The 20,091-nt window shown below is 36.5% G+C and overlaps 1 protein-coding gene across 5 annotated transcripts in view; it reads left to right on the top strand.

Moving 5' to 3' along the window:
* Ccdc88a (coiled-coil domain containing 88A) overlaps positions 1-20,091 on the top strand; it is a 127,919-nt gene that overhangs the window by 33,784 nt on the left and 74,044 nt on the right. For all 5 annotated transcript variants that reach the window (XM_031341618.1, XM_031341620.1, XM_031341619.1 and 2 more), the window contains exons 4-7: positions 10,958-11,027; positions 13,136-13,194; positions 17,157-17,240; positions 18,049-18,189. In XM_031341618.1, coding sequence (XP_031197478.1) covers positions 10,958-11,027; positions 13,136-13,194; positions 17,157-17,240; positions 18,049-18,189 — 354 coding nt within the window. The remainder of the gene's footprint in view (positions 1-10,957; positions 11,028-13,135; positions 13,195-17,156; positions 17,241-18,048; positions 18,190-20,091) is intronic.

Below are 20,091 nucleotides of genomic sequence, written 5' to 3'. Positions count from 1 at the left end.
CATATTACTATTCTTTTTTCTTAAATTTTATTGGATATTTTCTTTATTTACAATTCAAATGTTATCCTCTTTCGCGATACCCCCCTAAGAAACCACCTATTCCATCCCCCACCTCCTGCTTTTGTGACGTGTACCCCCACCCACTCCCACCTCCCGCCCTTCGAATTCCCCTACATTGGGGTATCAAGCCTTCAGGGGACCAAGGGCCTCTTCTCCCATTGATACCCGACAAGGCCATCCTCTGCTGCATATGTGGCTGGAGCCATGGGTCCCTCCATGTGTACTCCTTGGTTGGTGGTTTAGACCCTGGGAGCTCTGGTTGATATTGTTGTTCTTCCTGTAGGGTTGCAAACCCCTTCAGCTCCTTCAGTCCTTTTTCTAACTCATATTGCTATTCTTAATTGTCTCAGTTTTCACTTAATTCCACCTTTTCTCTTTTGGTTCTTTTTGTAGATAGAGAAGAGTAGGATTTTTCTTAATATAATAAGCTATTTTTATGTGCCCATAGTGTATATTGATAACTGTGTATTGAACCCAAGACCAAGTGCTGTATCACTCTGCTATGTCCTCAGCCTTTTAATTTTAAAAGAGAACTCTGTTGGATGTAGTCATGTTGAGTGGTAGTTGTTTACTCTGGATGATTGGAATGTGTTGTGTACTTGCCTGGCTAGGCTTTTCCACTGAGAGGAGGCCTGATGTTAGTCTGATGAGTTTTTCTTTGTAAGTCAGTTGGCATTTTTTCTTGCAGCTGTTAAAATTGTTTCATTTTGTGGTTTTAGCATTTTAACATCATGGAGAATTTCTTTTGTGGTCATGTCTGTTGATCTGTTGAGGGTTCTTAATGGATCCTGTACATGGATGGATATTCATATATTTGTTTTAGATTTGTGGAATTTTCTGGTATCTCTATAAATTGTTTTCTGAGCCTTAAGTTTGTGTTTTGACATCTTTTTATGTACTCAGTGGAGTTCAGTTTCTTGGTTGTGGCCTAAATTTCCTGATAGTTTTGGTATTGTTCTTCATTTTGTTTTTTGGTTTTGGGGGCATTTTTTGATATGTGAATGTAATATTTCTTTTTATTGATGGATTTTCTTTTATTTGATGCCGCTATCCACTGTGGTAGTTTTTGATGCCATTATTGATTTTTAAATGCGTTGATTTTTTTTCACATTTCTGCTTTTCTGGTTTCATTTTTGTTGTTTGCCTGCTGTGTTATCTGTTTCCCTGGTAGATTTCCCATCTGTGTGCAGACTGTGTTGCCTAGGTCTTGAGTGTACTTCTTTAGTTTTCTCATCTGCTTGTTGTAATTCTCTTTGAGGTTATTGATTGTTTTTATTTTTTTTAAAGATTTATTTATGTATTATATGTAAGTACACTGTAGCTATCTTCAGACACTCCAGAAGAGGACACCAGATCTCATAGATGGTTGTGAGCCACCATGTGGTTGCTGGGAATTGACTTAGGACCTTTGGAAGAACAGTCAGTGCTCTTAACCGCTGAGCCATCTCTCCAGCCCTATTGATTGTTTTTAAACCAAACTGTTGTGTTGATTTTACATTTTCTTTATCTTTCAGTTCATTCAGTGAATTGTGAACTTTTTTAAAAAAATTTTTAGGTAGGATCTTACTATGTAGATTGGTCTGAAGTTCACTATGTAGATCAGGCTAGCCTAGAACTCATAGAGTCCTCTGCCTATCCTTTGGAGTGCTGTGATTAAAGATGCCACTACACCTGTCCACTGAGTGTGAGCTTTTATAGGAGGAATCTTGTTGCTTTTTTCATACTTTGCTTCCAGTTTGTAATTTGTACATTTGTCAGGGTTGATATCTCATTATTTGAGATTCTTCTTAGGTAGAAACTTTCTCTGACGGGCTCAATATCTTTTGACTCCCAGAGAGGAGAAAAACCACCATAACTGTAAACACACCAAGACAATACCTATACACAAAAGTAAAAATGATAAATGATGTAGCAAGAAAATAGGAAAATTCATGTTAATTGTTAAATTTAAAACTAGGATAAAAGTAATAGTAAATGTGTAAACTAAAGGATTCTGTCAGGAAAGGATAAATGAAGGAAGGGGAGACAGTGACAAAAATAAAAACATTTTTCTCTATTTATTTAAACATAAAAACATTTTTTAAGATGAAGAGATTAAAAGAAGTCTTATTAGAGAAAAAAATAAATTAAGTAAAGCTAAGAATATTATTAAAAATAAAACCATAAATATATTTTTGTTTGTTTGAGTTATTTTGTTTTTTCAAGACAGGGTTTCTCTATGTAGCCCTGGCTGTCCTGGAACTCACTCTGTAGACCAGGCTGGCCTCAAACTCAGAAATCCGCCTGCCTCTGCCTCCCAAGTGCTAGGAAAGGCATGCACCACCACTGCCTGGCGACCATAAATATTTTTAAAAAAATATAAGCAGTTAAAATAATTCTAAGATTAATAAACACATGTTGAAAAGCATACCAAAAAGTTAAAAGAAATGATGAAGAATTGTAGTTCCTGCAGTTCTAGCTCGAGTTCAGTTGTCCTTCCTGGCTGTATTTACAAGTTTTTCTGCACTGAACTTTGTGGACTATAGCCTCCCAGGTATTTTCTTGCTCCGAGAATGTCTCCCTTCATTTTGTACCCAAGATTTGCTTATATCAAAGCTTAAAATGTCCCTCAGTTTCAGTGGATAGTGAGAATTGAGAGTTCTTATTACTCCGTATGACAGTATTAGTGCCTTCACAGCCGAAGCAGCATGAAACATGAAAGAAGGTAGAGGCTGTAGACACTGAGCGGCGGGAGTCTGAGGAGCTGGCTTAGAGGTGAAGAGGGTTACTACTTTTGCAGAGGGTCACAACTCCATGTTGGCTTACCACTGCTTGTAATCCTATTTTTGGAATCTAAGATCCTCTCCTGGCTCCCATAGACTTTTTTTGTATACATGTGGTATACAGAATTCATGTAGATACACACATGCACATAAATTTTAAAATTAATTAAAAATTTAAAGGGATGAGCATGTGGCTTAGTTGTTGGAATGTTTGTCTAGCATACACAAACTCTTGATTAACTTCTCTAGTCCCACATAAACCAGGAGAAGTAGTAAAATGCTGTGAGAAAGCTAAAGTAAGTACAAATGAAGTAGTGGGCTACTTCATCTAGAGCCAGAGCTCCCAGTCCTGCCTGGCAGCAAACCACGTGTGGCAAGGAAGGTAAGTACTTAGTGGCCATACACTTGCAGGAATTAGTCTTCTTTCTTACCTTCAGGTTATGGAACTTAGTGCTTATCACAGGGTGCAAAGCCACCAGTGCTTCTGGTTTTCATAGCCTGAGTCCATTGCTGCTGAAAATTCTCACCAAGTCCAACTATCCATTTCACACATAATACCTCTCATGACCTCCCCTCACCTAGACACAATGGTAGGGGTGTCTTTAAGTGCCCCCCCCCCTCGTCGTTGTTATGGTTCTTTGTTTTGAGGGACTCAGAGTAGCAGTCTCAAACAATAGGCCTCCTTTCAAAATGGCACCTGGTAATAGCACTTTGAGATATAGGTGAAAAGTCAAAGAGAAGGAAAGATAGACAAAGGATGTGTACATTGTTGACAATACAGCCTTTATTTTGGGAACTGGGAAAAGAGGGGCCTCTAATAGCCTGTGTTAGCCACTTTCAGCCTAGGTTAGCTTTAGGCCAGAAATGTGAATTGTAGGGGAAGGCAGAGAAGGAGGTTAAAAGTTTCCCTTTTTTAGCCTGTGATTGTACATTGCTAAGAGTAACTAATAAGTAGTCAGCTAAAGAAGGTTAGCTGATGGATAAACATCTTTGCTGACTGGCCATTGCTTGGGTTCACAGGGCAAGACAGTGAAGGCTTTAGAGAAACAAGTTAGTTTACTTCTAGAAACCGTACTGTAGTTACTGGAATTGTTACAATTCTACCAAAATTAAGTAGTATACACAACAGGGTGGTCCTAGCTAACAATAGGGAGTAACAAAGTTGATTTTTTTTTTTTCTCCTGTACTGGGTCATCATGCAGACAAAATTGCTGACACATTTCTGGCCTAAAGTTAACCTAGGTTGAAAGTGGCTAACACAGGCTGATTATTAGAGGCCCCTCTTTTCCCAATTCCCAAAATAAAGGCTGTATTGTCAACAATGTACAAATTGTTCTTCCTGCTAGATTTAGGAAAGCTGGGCTAGGACTGCCACTGCTGCCTGGCTGCCATTTAGATTTAACTTTGGCCTTTTCCTCCCTGAGAGAGAGGGCTGGAGCCCTGATTTAAAACAAACAAACAACAAAAACAAAAAAAAGCCATAGCTTTTCTGTTTCATGAGATTTTTAGCTGTTCTTGTTTTTTTAAAGCCACCACTTTTATTGTTTCATTTTCCAGGATAAACCTTTTTGTTACCTTGAATCCTTCTAAAACTCTGCCATCTTTTTTTTTTTTTTTTCTCTCTGTGTACCAGTGACTGTCCTGGAACTCACTCTCTAGACCAGGCTGGTCTCAAACACATATAGATCCTCCTGCCTCTGCTTCCTGAGTACTGGGATTAGAGAGGAGCACTACCACTGCCTGGCCTAGACTCTGCCATCTTAACTTGAAATTTCTATCATATTCTTTTTTCCTTGTATTCATATCCGGTTTGGGTTTTAAGATAGTACTACTTTCTTAGAATAAGTCTGGAAGTTTTACAAGATATTTTGTTGTGTCTCATCATGTTGACCAGGAAAATTAAAGTCTCAAGAACTCATGGTTTTCTTAATCTCATTAATAAAATAGCTTAAGTAAGAATGTATTCAAATGGAAGCTCCAGCAGACTAAAATATACTCAAGGGCAGACAAGCTGTACGGCTGCTGCCTAGAGGAAGACACTAGTGGAGAGAAGGGAAAGACGTACAAGTCAGGTACACAGTGGAAAGTATGCATGTGGGTGCTGGAAAAAAACCTGAAGCCTCAAGTGTGAGGGAGAACATGCTTAGAACAAAGAAAGATGACACGGAAGATTTATTCATTTATTTTATGTATATAAGTACACGCTATAGCTATACACATAGTTGTGAGCCTTCATCCAATTGTTGGGAATTGGCTTTTAGGACCATTGCTTACTCCAGTGAGCCCCACTCGCTCAACCCCTGTTCACTCTGGCCCAAAGATTTATTTATTATTATAAATAAGTACACTTTAGCTGTCTTTAGATGCACCAGAAGAGGGAGTCAGATTTCATTACAGGTGGTTGTGAGCCACCATGTGGTTGCTGGGATTTGAACTCAGGAACTTTGGAAGAGCAGTTGGTGCTCTTCCCCACTAACCATCTCACCAGCCCCGAGGTTTAGTTTTTCTGCCTATTTCTTCAACGTGGCTTCAGGTGAACCTGCTTCTCTATGGGTCTCTACCTAGACCAGAGATTGTTCTTTCTTGATTAGAAGGATTTTTTTCTTTTCTTTTTATTTATTTACATTTCAAATGTTATCCCCTTTCTGGGTTTCACCTCTGCAAACCCCCCATTCCATCCCCCACACCCACCTACCCACTCCCGCCTCACCACCTTAGTATTCCTCTACACTGGGGCATCAAGCCTTCACAGGACCAAGAGCCTCCCCTTCCATTGATGCCAGATAAGGCCCCTTCAGCTCCTTCAGTCCTTCCCCTGACTCCTCCATTGGGGTCCTTGTGCTCAGTCTGATGGATGGCTGTGAGCATCTCCATCCTTCCATACCTGATTCTGCCCCTCTTTTCTCCCTCCTCCTCTTCTCTTCCTCTCAAGTCCCTCCCACCTTCCACTTCCCTTGATTATTTTGTTCCCCCTTCTGAATAGTACTGAACCATCCACTCTTTGGTCTTCCTTCCTCTTGAGCTTCATGTGGTCTGTGACTTGTATCATGGGTATTCCACACTCTATGCCTAATACCCACTTATCAGTGAGTGTATACCATGTGTGGTCTTTTGTGACTGAGCCACCTCACTCAGGATGATATTTTCTAGTTCCGTCCACTTGGCTGTCAATTTCATGAAGTCATTGGTTTTAATAGCTGAGTAGTATTCCATTGTGTAAATGTACCACATTTTTTGTATTCATTCCTCTGTTGAGAGACATCTAGGTTGTTTCCAGCTTCTGGCTATTATAAATATGGCTGCTATGAACATGGTGGAGCATGTGTGAAGAACACATCCTTGAGATCTAGGACGGAGAAATGAGAAATCCCCAAGGGGATAGCAGAAAGAAGTATATAAGTGTTAGCCACAACAGGATGGAGAGGAACAACTGCAGAATTAACGCACCTGAGATCTTGAACTAGGCAATAGGTTCCATTAGGTTTCTTAACTACTAGTATAGGGGTGTTAAATGGGGAGGAGTTTTTTCCTTAAGAGGTCTGAGATGATAGGCATAAGTCTCCTGAGGCTCTGGAGAGTGAGAGGGTATTGAGCTTGGGTGATGTACCTAGTAGAGTCCAGAAATTGGATGACAACAGGAGAATGATGTTTAGTAATAGAGGGGTTCTGGACTCTAAGACTCGGGGGTCTACTTGAGAAGCTGGCAAAGGAAACAACAGTTTCCTTTGGTTGATAGGCTAGGAGAAGGAGGAAAGGAGCTGGTGGTGAACTTGGGTTTAGGCGAATGGGGGCGGGGGTGGCAAAGAAAATAAAGGCTCCCAACTTAGCTAGAAGATCCCTTCCCAATAAGGGAACAGGACATATTGTCACTACCAAATAGGAATGGGTGAGAGAAACATCCCTAAAAGTGAAACTAAGTGGTGGGGTTTGGTGAGGAAGGTAAGGTTTTCCTCCTGCCCCCATAATAGAGGAACGAGAAGGAGAGGTGTGTCCTTCTCCATCAGGACCGATTAAGTGACCCTAGTGTCCAAGAGGAAGGAGGTAAGCCACCCAGATACCATGATGACTACCTGGAACTCCCTGCTGTTGACGAAAGTAGTTGGGTCAAAGGAGCCGACTCTTTAGTCAGCCATAGCCAAGCCTAAGAGATCTGCTGAAGGATGACCTGGGAGTGAAGTCCCTCTGTTCTGAGCGGCTTGAGGGCAATAGACAGCCAGTGTCCCTCCTGATGGCATCTAGGGGCTTTTGGCTTGAGGGGGTTAGGGAAAGCCCTTGCCCAATGACCTTGTTGACCACATTTGTAGCAAGAATTTGGTGATTCCTGAGCCTTAGCCCAGGAAGCCCAGGCAGTGACGGGGGCTGGTCGCACAGCCTTTGCTAGCAAATGGTATTTTGTCTGCAGGCCTTTCATCTCTCTGATCATTCATTTTGAAGGCCAGCACCAAGACTTCTGCCTGTAGAGTTGGGGGGTTCCCTCTCCAAACATCTAAGTTTGGTTTTAACTGCTAGTATAAGAGTGACAGGATAGCTCTGGGAAAAGAAGTAGGCCATCAGGAACTGCTTACCTTCTGGGTTTTCAGGTTCTAAATTTGTATATTGTAATAGGGACTTTGTAAGGTGCTCTAAAAATTGAGACAGGTTTTCTTGTTTATCCTGGATGACCTCTTGGAGTTTTTCAAAATTTACTGGACCGGCCAGGAGTTAGGTTATTAATATCTCTGGCTAAACTACCACCTGGGGAATTATAATTCCATTGAGGATCCTGGTCAGGTACCACCATCTCACATCCAATTGGATATGCTGGATCTGTTTTATGAGTCTTGTCTGTGTATATTCTCACCTGTTCCCAAACTTACCTGCATTCATCAGGAAGTAAATTATTACTGAGAATCATGTACATCATGGAAAGTCAAGCTATAAAATTAAGTAATATACTGAAATTCTTTAATAAAGGGAGAAGAATTAGAGGTATAGGATCCCAGTCTGTTTATCCTTCAAGATACATACAGTGTTTTTTAAATTACTATAATGCTTTCTACTTCTTTTTCAAATTTTTGTAGTTCTCTAAGTCTTTTGGACTGTCTTCGTGCTAGAACTGAATTTTTTTTCTTGGTGAAACTTTGCTTTTAATATCCTTGGAGATGCTCAAATTTTCTATATTTTAGTAATTGCATGTCTTCACAAATTTTCAACAGTCTCACATTTACTAATACTCTTCATATATGCTTTTTGTTGTTTTATATTTAAAATTTTTTAAAAAGATTATTTATTTATTTTATTTGTATGAGTACACTGTAGCTGTACCGATGGCTGTGAGCCATCATGTGACTGCTGGGAATTGAACTCAGGATGCCCTGCTCGCTCCAGGCCCTCTCTCTCCAGCCCCGCTCCAGCATAATATACTGTAACTGTCTTCAGATGCACCAGAAGAGGGCATCAGATCTCATTATGGGTGGTTGTGAGCCACTATTTGGTTGCTGGGATCTGAACTCAGGACCTTAGGAAGAGCAGTCAGTGCTCTTATCAGCTCAGCCATCTCGCCAGCCCTATATCTAAATTTTTATTATGTGTATATGTGTGCCGGATGTCTGTGCACCCAGAATAGGATGACCCTTGGAGCCATAGTTAGAGGTGGTTTTAAGGTACCTGATGTGGTATTGGGATCCAGATTCAGATCCTCTGAATTAATAGCACATTCTCTCAGCCTCTGCAACATCTCTCTAGCCCCTCCTGATGTACTTTTATCTTTAGTCCTTATGACCTAGAGCACTTGTTCATTCATTTTCTGTTTACTCTTACTAAAATGTAATATCCCTCAGAGCAAATACTGCTAGCTGCCTTATATTGCTTAGAATAATAAATGACAAATAATGAGCATTCAGCATTTGTTGAACAAATGCCCTGGTTTTCTAAAAAGTTTCTCTTTAAAGTGTTTTACTGTTTTTACTTTTTCATAAATTTTATAGGTGTGTTTTATCACCTGTTTTAAATCTGTTTTCTGTTGTCCTGTTTTATGATCTTTATTAAAGTCAAGTTTATTTTGTGTTCATTTCCATATTCTTTTTTAAAGAAAACCAATGTATGTATGTATGTATGTATGTATATATGTATGTATGTATGTATGTATGTATATGTACATACTAAAAGAAGGCATCAGATCCCATTATAGATGGTTGTGAACCACTATGTGGTTGCTGGGAATTGAACTCAGGACCTCTGGAAGAACAGCCAGTGCTCTTAACTACTGAGCCATCTCTCCAGCCCTTGTTTCCATATTCTTGTTCCCATTTCTTTGATCATGATTATCTTTAGAGCTAGATGAAATTCTAGGGGCCTTGTAATAATGCAGTAAAGCTTTAATCATGGCAGTAAATTTTTAAGCTTTTTACCTCCTAGATAGATAGGTCAGTGGGTGGATGGATAGATAGGTAGGTAGGTAGGTAGGTAGATAGATAGGTAGATAGATAGATAGATAGGTAGATATAATATAGAGATAGACTCAGTTTATACCTAACATTGGCTGTCCTGAAACTCACTATATAGACCATGCAGTCTACAGAACTCAGAGCTCTACCTGCCTCTGCCGACTGCTGGGTTAAAGGTATATACCACTAAACTTGGAACTTTCTTGTGTAGACCACGTTAGCCTTCAGCTTACAGCAGTCCTCTGACATCAAGTTTTGGGGTTGCAAGCATATGCCACCAGCACAGCTTATGTTGTAGATGTTTTAAAATACTACTTATAAGGCTATATTAGGGAAATAGGTGGGCATTTTATAAAAACAAAACTAAGATCCAAAATACCCTATGGAAGCCATAAGGTAACCAACTAGAAATTGAAGTAATTTTCTTTCCAGAAACTTTATGTAATTTTTAACCAGCTTATTATTTCTTCTATTATTATCAGAGTTAACTTAAAATTAACACTTTAAAATTAAGAACTAAATTTTCATATTAATTTCAAGATAGAGTCTTTTCAATTTAATGATTTTGTACTTTTGCTTCACATTCTATCCTCTTCAACAAAAGTTTTTATAAACTTAAGAGTAGGAATTCAGATTCCACTGTAGCAGAAGACACTACATTAAACATTCACATTCTATGTTAAGTACATTTTACATGATATTACATTTGTCAGTTGTATAATTTGAAATGTAACTGGACTCGTGGTGTAAAGGTCAAGGTCACTGATGAGTCTGTGATATGAGGCTGCCTTTTCATTATGGGAAGAGTGACTTGGGAGAATTGGGAAACAGTAGAATGGAAGGGGTGGATTACTGAGAATAAAATTGGATAGAAGTTGATACAGAATGTCATGTGGCAAGTTAGTAGAATAGTGTTTCCGATTCATCAATATTGACTCATGTTACTAAAAAATAAGTTTTTTTTCATTTAACGTCTATAAGACAAAACTCTTCCCTATCTTTATCAGGGTGAATTTAAAAGTTCTTTATGCAGAGGTAGGTAATTTTTATGAAGTATGATCTAGACAAAATAGTGATTGTTTTAAAATCCTTTTTAAAACTTACTATGATAGTATTCAATTTGCTTCACTGTAAAAATATCTAAAACTCAAAATAAATAGAAGGGTCTTCTTTTACTTTTAAGTTATTTACATATATATATATAGATAGTTTCACTCCATAGCTGAAGCTATCTCAGACTCAATATTTAACCCAGATTGGCCTCAAAACTTCTTAAAAAACAAAAAATAAAAAACGTCCTTTCTCAGCTTAACAGATGTCAAGGTTACAGATGTGATCCATCATGCTTGATCCTTTAAGTCCGTAATAACTTAGAAATGTAATTTATTAAAAGTGCAAAAGAGCCGGGCGGTGGTGGCGCACGCCTTTAATCCCAGCACTTGGGAGGCAGAGGCAGGCGGATTTCTGAGTTCAAGGCCAGCCTGGTCTACAGAGTGAGTTCCAGGACAGCCAGGGCTACACAGAGAAACCCTGTCTCGAAAAACCAAAAAAAAAAAAAAAGAAAAGAAAAGTGCAAAAGAGACCCCCTGTGCATTTGCTTCTACTATAGCACACCCACATAGAGTGTGCAGTCCTGAGCTATGACTTGGTGAGTAGTTGCACAGTCAGCATCACTCATGCAGTCACTGACTTCTGAATATCGTTTTACAGGAGACTTTGCAGCAGTTGATTATGATGCCATTGCCAAATATCTTAATCATTGGCAAAAATCCCTTTTCTGGTAAGTTTTAAGTCTGTATGATGTGATAATAATACTTTATGTTTATGTAACACTAAGTCATGTTTACCAAGGCCTTGATTGTTTATCTCAGTTCTCAGGTTTTCCACAACCTCAATTGAAAAGTTGAGGATGATATTCCTGTTTGTAGAGAGAAAAGAAGCTTACAGTTTTTAAGTTGTTGGTGAGATGTACACACTCAACACGAAATTTTTTTCTACCATATCCATATGGTACTTTATGGTGATGGTTGATTTTATTATCTCATTCTAAGCAGCGGTGTTAGAAAAGGAATGATGTTGAAACAACCAAGCTTCATATTTACATGCCTATTTACTATTGCCAAAATTGTTAGCACTGTGTAATTGCTTTTTGTTTGTTTGCTAGTTCATTTTGTAGTCAAATGTAATGAGTCTTGGACCTGATAACTACTAGCCAAACTCCTGTATTCTTCAGCAGTCTTCCAACTGCTAAGTTGAAAGTTTTAGTGATGAACATTAATTTATATTAAACTATATCTTAGTGGAAATATGAAAGGGTGTTTCATTTATTTAAATTATTATACTCAAAAATTGTTACTCCTTTACTAGAATTTTATTTTTATTTTTATTTTGGATATTTATGGAACTCGATCCTAGGACTTCACCTACATCAAACATTCACCGTAACCATACACCCTAGAATTTAAAATTTGAACAATTGAGTAACTAGCAGTTATAAAATATTTCAGCAAAGGACTTAATCCTTCTGGGCTACATGATACTTAAATTGAATGTATCGTCTCTAATCTAAACCCTAGTCTAATTGAAACAAAAATAAAATCCAAATAAACTGTAAGATGTAAGCAGTTGTTCTTATAGAGAAAACTAACAATTAAATGCATTAATAGTGAACTCAGTTAGGAATTCACTAACTTAATTTTTAGAGATACTCTAGGATATTTGGTTGTATAAGTAAACAAGAAGATTACCATGTAAAATATGATTATTTCTGATTCTGTATATATTTAGTAAGTAACTACCAAGTCAGAGAGTATGTGCTAGAGCTTCTTGTGGTTTGCTGAAAGTTCCAAAGATTACTGTGAGACCATATAATTCATATGGTAAAGACATGCACCAAGTGCTAAGACATGGATTAGGGCACAAACTGTGGTGACTGGATCAAGAAAGACCACACAGATACCACATATATCTAGGGTGATAGGAATGATTGACTGCAGAACTGAGGGAAGGACAGCAACATCTACCCAGAGTTAATACAGAAGTGTGTGTATACTTGCATGTAATGACTATTAAACTTGCTTCATAGTCTGAAAAAATAGATTAATGGGAAGTAAAGGGAAGTCTCTAATATAAAAATTTAAAATTCATCACAGGTACATTAACCTGATAGTGAAAAATCTTTCTGAATATTACATGTTCATGACAAGTTCAACTGAATATTTAAAGCAATCTTAATTGAATGCCATTGGCTAGGGTTGTTCTACTGTTCTGCTCTGGACTGATAACTTTTATTCAGTTTCTTATATATATTTCTTTCTTAAAATGTATTATTGTGAAATAGGATCTTACTCTGTAGCCCCAAGCTAGCCTGAAACTTACTATGTAGTCCAAGCTAGCTCACGTAGTTCTACTTTGGTCTCTTAAATACTAGAATTAATAGGTGTGAATTACCACATCCAATTAAGCGTACTGTGATAGGCATTTAAGGTTCTGATCCTTACAAACCTGTACAGTAAGAAACATTTAAATTATATAGGTAGATGAACCCTAATGTTTGTATTTTAATAAGCACACAATAAAGAGGAACCGTCCCAATAGCAGCTACTCTGTCATGTCCTTCTATCACCATAATGTAAAAGGCTGGTATAATACAATCTATAGGTTTACTTATGTGCACTATTAACTCTTTAGAAGGGGTATCCTTGCCAAGTCCTCTGCGATCATCATTTTGTGCACACATAAGCCACATGTGTAAGTTCCACCATTTGTTTACAAAATTCATCCTTTTGTCAAGTGGTGTTGAATGTTTTCTCTAGAATTGATTTTTCCAGTGTTTGAAAGAATTGTAAACAAAGCTAAATACTGTACTTACTAGTGTTTTTATTTCAGAACAAGGCACAGAAGAAGTTAAAAAGTTGCTTTTACTCTTACTTGGTTGTGCAGTTCAGGTAAGTTTAGAGGCTTCTAATGACTCAGATCTTTATGCTTCTTTTGAGACATCTTCCATACACTTCTTCTGGTTTATGCTTTAGGAAAGGTGAGATTAGCAATGAGAAAGGGTTTGGGGCTAGAACAGTAGTTTGAGAGCACTGACTGCTCTTCCAGGAGGACCCATGTTTGATTCCCAGCACCCACATGGTAGCTCATAGCTCTGTAACTCATTCTCATGGGATCTAACAACCTCTTCTAGCCTGTGGGCACCAGGCACACCCCTGGTGCACAGAAATACATGCAGGTGAACCCTTACATAAAAATAAATAAACCTTAGAGAATTTGTGCGAAGTGTTTTTGTATTGGCATTTGGGTTTGTACATGACTGGGAAAGTATGTTCATGTAAGCATGAATACCAGAGGTCAGCATCAGGTGTCTCTTTCACTTACCTTATTTCTTGAGAACCTGGAACTCCCTGATTCAGCAATTCCTAGTGATCCTTCTGTCTTTGCCTCCCAGAACTGGAATTATAGGTCCACACAAATACACCCAGCTTTTTGTTCAGGTGCTGGGGATCTGAACCCAACTCCTTATGCGTCCTCAGCAAGCACTTTCCTAACAGACTCTTCCTCGGCCCTATTGTTCCTTTATAGATGTCCATATCAATAATGATAGCCAAGGTTAATTGAATACATAGTTTGCCACGTGTTATATTTTATATAGTTTTTTCTTACAATCTTTTTCTCAAATAATATTAGCATTTCGGTAGATATTTAAGGTATTTAATGAATTGGATAATTGTGAGTTTAGTGTGCTGCTTTAATAAGAAGACAGTGGAAGATTGTCTTCAACATACTCATTTTAGATTTAGTTCTGTTTGCTACTAGGCTAAAGAACACTGGTCTGACTTTTAAATCTCCTATACTAGATCTTCCACTTAATTAACTTAAAAAACATGTGTTTGTTTGTGTGTGTAAATGGTGTAAATGAGCATGCCATGACACCGTTGTGGAAGTCAAAGAACAGCCTTGTTGAGGCAGTATCTCTAGTTTGCCTGTGCCTTTAATAGCATGTATGTATGTATGTATGTATGTATGTATGTATGTATGTATGTATATATGTATGTATGTATGTATGTAAGTTTCTGGGAGTTCTCCTGTCTCTGCCATCAATCTCTGTAAGAGCACTGGGATTACAAATGCATACTATTCCTATAGCAGATTATCACATTTGCATGGCAAGCCCTTTGCCCATTGAAAAGTCTCTGGAGCCCACTACTTTTATAAAGAATGAATTATTTCAATGTACAGTTCTTCATAGAATGAAGTATTTTGAGCTTTGTTTTAGGGTATTTTTTTACTTTTGTTTTTTTAATTTTTTTATTTTTTGTTTTTGTTTTTGCTTTGTTAGGTAGCTCTGGTTGACCTGCAATTTGTGATTTATGTACTTCCACCTTCCAGTGCTGGGAGGATCGCACATGTGCACCACCACTCCCAATGTATACAGTGCCTGGAATTGAACCTTTGTGTTCATGTATGTTAGGCAAGCACTTTCCCAACTGAGCTACAGACCTACGTATGAAGTGCGACTTTTGTAAACATACGAATTCACTAGTAATAGTTCACATTTACTTACATACATCTTAGATTCTAGAACTTGTTGGCTTTCAGAATTGACTGCTTTGGAGATACAGCATTTAATTTACATATACTTTTAAACATGTATGTGGATCGATATGACTGTATCTATATATTCAATATATATATGATAGATAATGACCAGATCACAATTATTGGTATACCTACCACCTCAATACATTTATTTTTTTTGTTTTAAGGGCATACAAAATCCTACTGTAGTATATATGACATTACATCCTATCCATTTATCTATGTACTTGTATCAAATAGCAGTTCCCTGTTCTGTTTCTACTCTAACCCACCATTTTTCTTTTTTTTTTTTTTTTTTTTTTTTTTTTTTTTTTTTTTTTTTTTTTTTTTTTGTTTTTTTTTTGTTTTTTTTTGTTTTTTTGTTTGTTTGTTTTTTTTTCCAGACAGGGTTTCTCTGTATAGCTCTGGCTGTACTGGAACTCACTCTGTAGACCAGGCTGGCCTTGAACTCAGAAATCCGCCTCCCTCTGCCTCCCAAGTGCTGGGATTAAAGGCGTACACCACCACTGCCCGGCCATTTTTCTCTTCTTAATACCTTTCTAGCTTCTAGTAACCACTGTGGGGGCACAATTCATATATAACTTAAGTCATTACATTTCTATAATATGTTGTACGTAATTATTTAATAACCAATTAAATATTTAGACATATGTTGTTTGTTTGTTTTTGCTATTCTAATTTGGTTATCAGGTCTTTAGTTGGAAGCACTTTCCTTATTCATTTATAGCTACTATATACTGCATTTGTGTTTAAAAAATGCCTTAGTTCGTGAATGTTATAATAATCAGTGTAACAGAGTAACTATAAATGACGAGTATCTCAAGGTGGTGCTAGTGAAGAAACAGTGTCTCGTAAGGCTTATAAAGTGGAATGTATATTTCTTTTTTAAACCATAACAGAAAACCATAAGACAGTTGGATTAGGGTACTCTGAGTGAATCTTAATTATTACATTTCATAATAACCCTGCTATTTTATGTTCTGATTGGCTAAAATCTATTCATAAGTCAGTAATTACAGAAATGTTAAAAAGTTGGGATTGCTGTCCCTATAAAGCTGCTTTATACATTCTGTAAATATACAATTAGAAAGTTAATTCACAGTTGTTCTTACAAAACACCCAAAAAAGATTAGTGTTTTTAAGCATGTTGGTCCCAATTCCATTCCCTCCAAAACTCTTCAATTTCTACTCATAACTAGAAATTGTGCTCTCCTGGTGATTTACTTTGTATATTATATACAAATTTGTATATTATAGCAATAGTTTAGTTTTCACTGACCATAGAACTCTAGGTGAAGTATGGATTATGTTCAGATGATTGTATAATGACATCAGTAGAGCATTAGAAACATAATTTGAATCAGAGCTTTGTAAGTTTCTTAATGATCAAAGAGCCAGTTTTTCTTCTTGAGGGCTTATTGTCTTTGCTGGCTCTGTAATTAGCCCGGGAGATGCATCTTAGCAGGGCACAAGGCAGTGCTGTCTGTTTTGTATGCACCTCTCATTTGGTGCATACAAAATACAGTTGGATTAGCAGCTGAATTGCAATATAAGAGATGTAGACAGAGGCAGAGATAAAGATGTGTGTTGCTATTCTAATCCTTATTGGGAAAAGATATGGTTCGTATTTTATGGTTTTAGCTAAAATAAAACTTTAAAAAAATTATCAATAAGGAATTTCAGCCTTATTCCTATTTGGTTACATGTGTACTTATATACAGTATTAAATTTTGCCTCTGGTTACTTTGTTATGGTAGAAACAAATATTTATTGTATTACCTTACAAATGTTGAACTGGGTCATCAAAGTTAGTTTCTTTTATTAAGATTAATAGGATGAATATGAAAGAATAAATTGTAAGCTTGAAGTAAAAATTGCCTGGTTTCTTTTCCTCAAGAAGAAAGGCAGTGTTGTTTGGTGACAGTTGGGGACTGGCTGAGCATTTTGGCAGGATTCCGAATTCTGCCACTGACTCACTGTGGGTTTTGGCAAGTAACTTGTTCCCTCTGAAACAAGTTCTTGATTCTTTACTTCTCTGTTTGCAAAGTTAGCATAATAATATCCTGACCTCAGATGTGTTGTGTAATATGTTCCTACTTTAGAACTTTCTAGCATAAAATAGTGTAGATTTCAGTCCGTGGCTCTTAAATGTCTCACAATCATTGCATCTTCATTAGGTAAGTATATCTGAACTCTCAGTGTGCTGTTCAAATATAATGCTTGCTGCATTTTTATTTTTACATACCATTTTAAGGACAATACAGAGTCTGAATGGTCTTCTCCCCCCCACCCCCGGTCCTTTTTTCAGTGTCAGAAAAAGGAAGAATTTATTGAAAAAATTCAAGGTTTAGATTTTGATACGAAAGCAGCAGTTGCCGCTCATATTCAAGAGGTAACCACACATATATATATACATATATATATACATATATATTAATTTTTATGAAGTTTACAGTGTTTTATACAATATTATCTCCCCAAATACTTAATTACAGGATGAACAAGAACAATTAAAGATCAAATATAAATTAACCTTTTATATTTATATCTTCTCTTTGAAGATAGATGATTTTATAAGTGAATTTTATTATGACACAGTGCTTACTACACATTTACTCTCACTATTATCTATGAGGAAATGAAATCTTGAGTGAAGTTTTTGTCTTTCTTAGGTAGCACAGATGGGGTAAGATAATAAGCTTGGTCTTTATGTGCTTTTTTTTTTCTTAAGTGAATGATCATTTTTATTGAGCTGTTATTTGGATTACACAAGTACATTGATTTAAAAAATATATAAAAATCTGAATCATAATGTACTGTATCAAATTACTGATGTTAATATAACTTATTAAAATTTATTTTAAAAGCTGCCACTCCCATAACTATTTACTCATGAGCTTTAAATTCCTAATATCTTTTAAGAATTAGGCTATATATTAAATTTTACATGTTGGGAAACACTTTTAAAATTGTGAAAATTGGTAGTATTTTAAATATCCTCAGAGGATTGTATTTACTATATCATCTTTTTCTTAGTTAACTTAAGAGTCCAGATGAGAATTTATTTAAATTTAGTTAAAATGTTTAGGGAGTCATCATTAACTTCAAATTTCCTTTCTGCTTTTGTAGTTAATTTTATACTAAAATGAAGTCAATAAGTATTAATTCTTTGATTATTTATTTTTCTTGCCTCTGTAAAGGTAACTCATAATCAGGAAAATGTGTTTGATCTGCAATGGATGGAAGTGACAGATATGTCTCAGGAAGACATAGAACCACTCTTAAAGAATATGGCATCACATCTAAGAAGACTGATAGATGAGAGAGATGAGCATTCAGAGGTTGGTAAATTTATTTTATCTTGAAACTGCTTTCTTTAAAAAAAAAAATTAGGTGGTAGTGACACAGGCCTTTAATTCCCACAATCAGGAGGCAGAGGCAGGTGGTTCTCTTTGAGTTCAAGACCAACCTAGTCTACAGAGCAAGTTTCAAAACAACCAGGGCTGCACAGGGAAATCCTGTCTCAAAAAAAAAAAAAAACAAACAATCCCCCCCAAATAAACAAAGAAGATAGTTTTCTAGAATTGATACCCTGTTTCTTAGGAGGAGGTAATAAAACCATAATCTTCCTGTGGTATCTGTGGCGCATACTAGGATCTACGACCTTCTGGACATACTAAAGTCAATCCCAGCACTCGGAAAGACCCAAGAAGGCAGATCTGAGAGAACAACCTGGTCTAAAACGTGAGCTTCAGGACAGCCAGGTGTACACAGAGAAACCCTATCTCAAAACGTTTTTATTTTTTTAAAAGATACTAAAACTGAATGAGTACTCAAAGTCTCTTTAAGGTACAGTGTTCACATATAAACCTTCAAATATCTTGTATAGGTTAAATCATCTTTTGTTTACCTACAATAATGAATAGTATATAAATAATACACAGATAGTTGTTATGCTGTATTACTTAGGGAGTGGTGACAAGAAAAAGTCTGCACAGTGCAAACACCGGGATTTTTCACCCTTATTTTTTGTCCACACTTCGTTTAACTTGTAGATAGGAAACCTACATGGTATACCAACTATAATGTCTTTCTTTTGTTGTTGTTAGTGGGGAGGGAGCAGGAATTTGAAAGGAACTAAGAACTTCAGATTATTAGAATAAGCAAATTATTCTTTTTCTTTTTAAATTAGTATTATTCTGATTTTGTTTCTGTGTGTTTTTCAAGTCACCCTTACTACTTTGGCAATAGTGTTGAAGAGTAAAACTGAATATATAGTTGATGTAAGTGGAAAAACCATTGCCTTAAAGCAACAAGAATTTGCTAAATTTCTTGGTTTGCCTACCTGATCTCAAGTTAGTGGGGGAAGTGACAGGCAATTAGGGAGTCTTGCACAAACAATCCTTTTATTCTTGTTCTTTAAAATTATTTGACAAAGTCTCACATACCCCAGGCCGATCTCAAAATTAGTATGTATCTGAGGATGACCATGAATTTAATTTCTCTTCTTGCTTCTACTTCCCAAGTGCTGTGATTTTAGGTGTGAGCAACGAGGACTGGTCCAGAGACTATGTTGGTCAAATTTAAGCAGCTGACAGATCTAGAGGAATGTCCTTAAGCTGAGTTTACCTGGAATACATTTTTAAACTTAATTTTATCTCATCTGTATGTGATGATTTAGTATCTCAGAATATTACTCAGGTGCTTCAAAAGTTGTACTCCTGAAGAATATCAACAGAAACAATTACAACCAAAGAAAGTTTAGCAATTCACAAAACAGTCTCATTAGTTTTATTGTATACATTATTATTATTATCATAACTCCTGGTGATCATTGTCTAACTGCTCAAAGTTTAAAACACTCAGGTATGTTTAATTATTTATATGCAAAATGATGGTTATGGTGTAATTGGGAAGACACAAAAGTCTGAAAAGTTTACTAATAATTTTAGTCTAGTTGATACAAATTTGGTAAAGTATTCTAAAATTTGTTAACTTAGGAAAAATGTATGGTGGAAGAACAAAGGAAGAAGCCATCAATGTACTTAAGTTTTTTGTGTACTTTGTTTAACTATCAAAGAGAAATTTGGAATCATTATAGGTTTAGACCTCTTACAAATTTCAAAAACAGTAATAGTCACTATAAATAACTTGTACTTGAACAAGTGCATCTCACATATACAGTAGGAAAAACATTTAATTAAAGTAAATGCATGTAGACCATGTTACAAAAAGCATAATTA

This window comes from Mastomys coucha, unplaced genomic scaffold, assembly GCF_008632895.1.
Source record: "Mastomys coucha isolate ucsf_1 unplaced genomic scaffold, UCSF_Mcou_1 pScaffold22, whole genome shotgun sequence".
Lineage (NCBI taxonomy): Eukaryota > Metazoa > Chordata > Mammalia > Rodentia > Muridae > Mastomys > Mastomys coucha.
The sequence above is the reverse complement of the archived record's forward strand: the minus strand, read 5'-3'. Positions and strand labels throughout refer to the sequence as shown.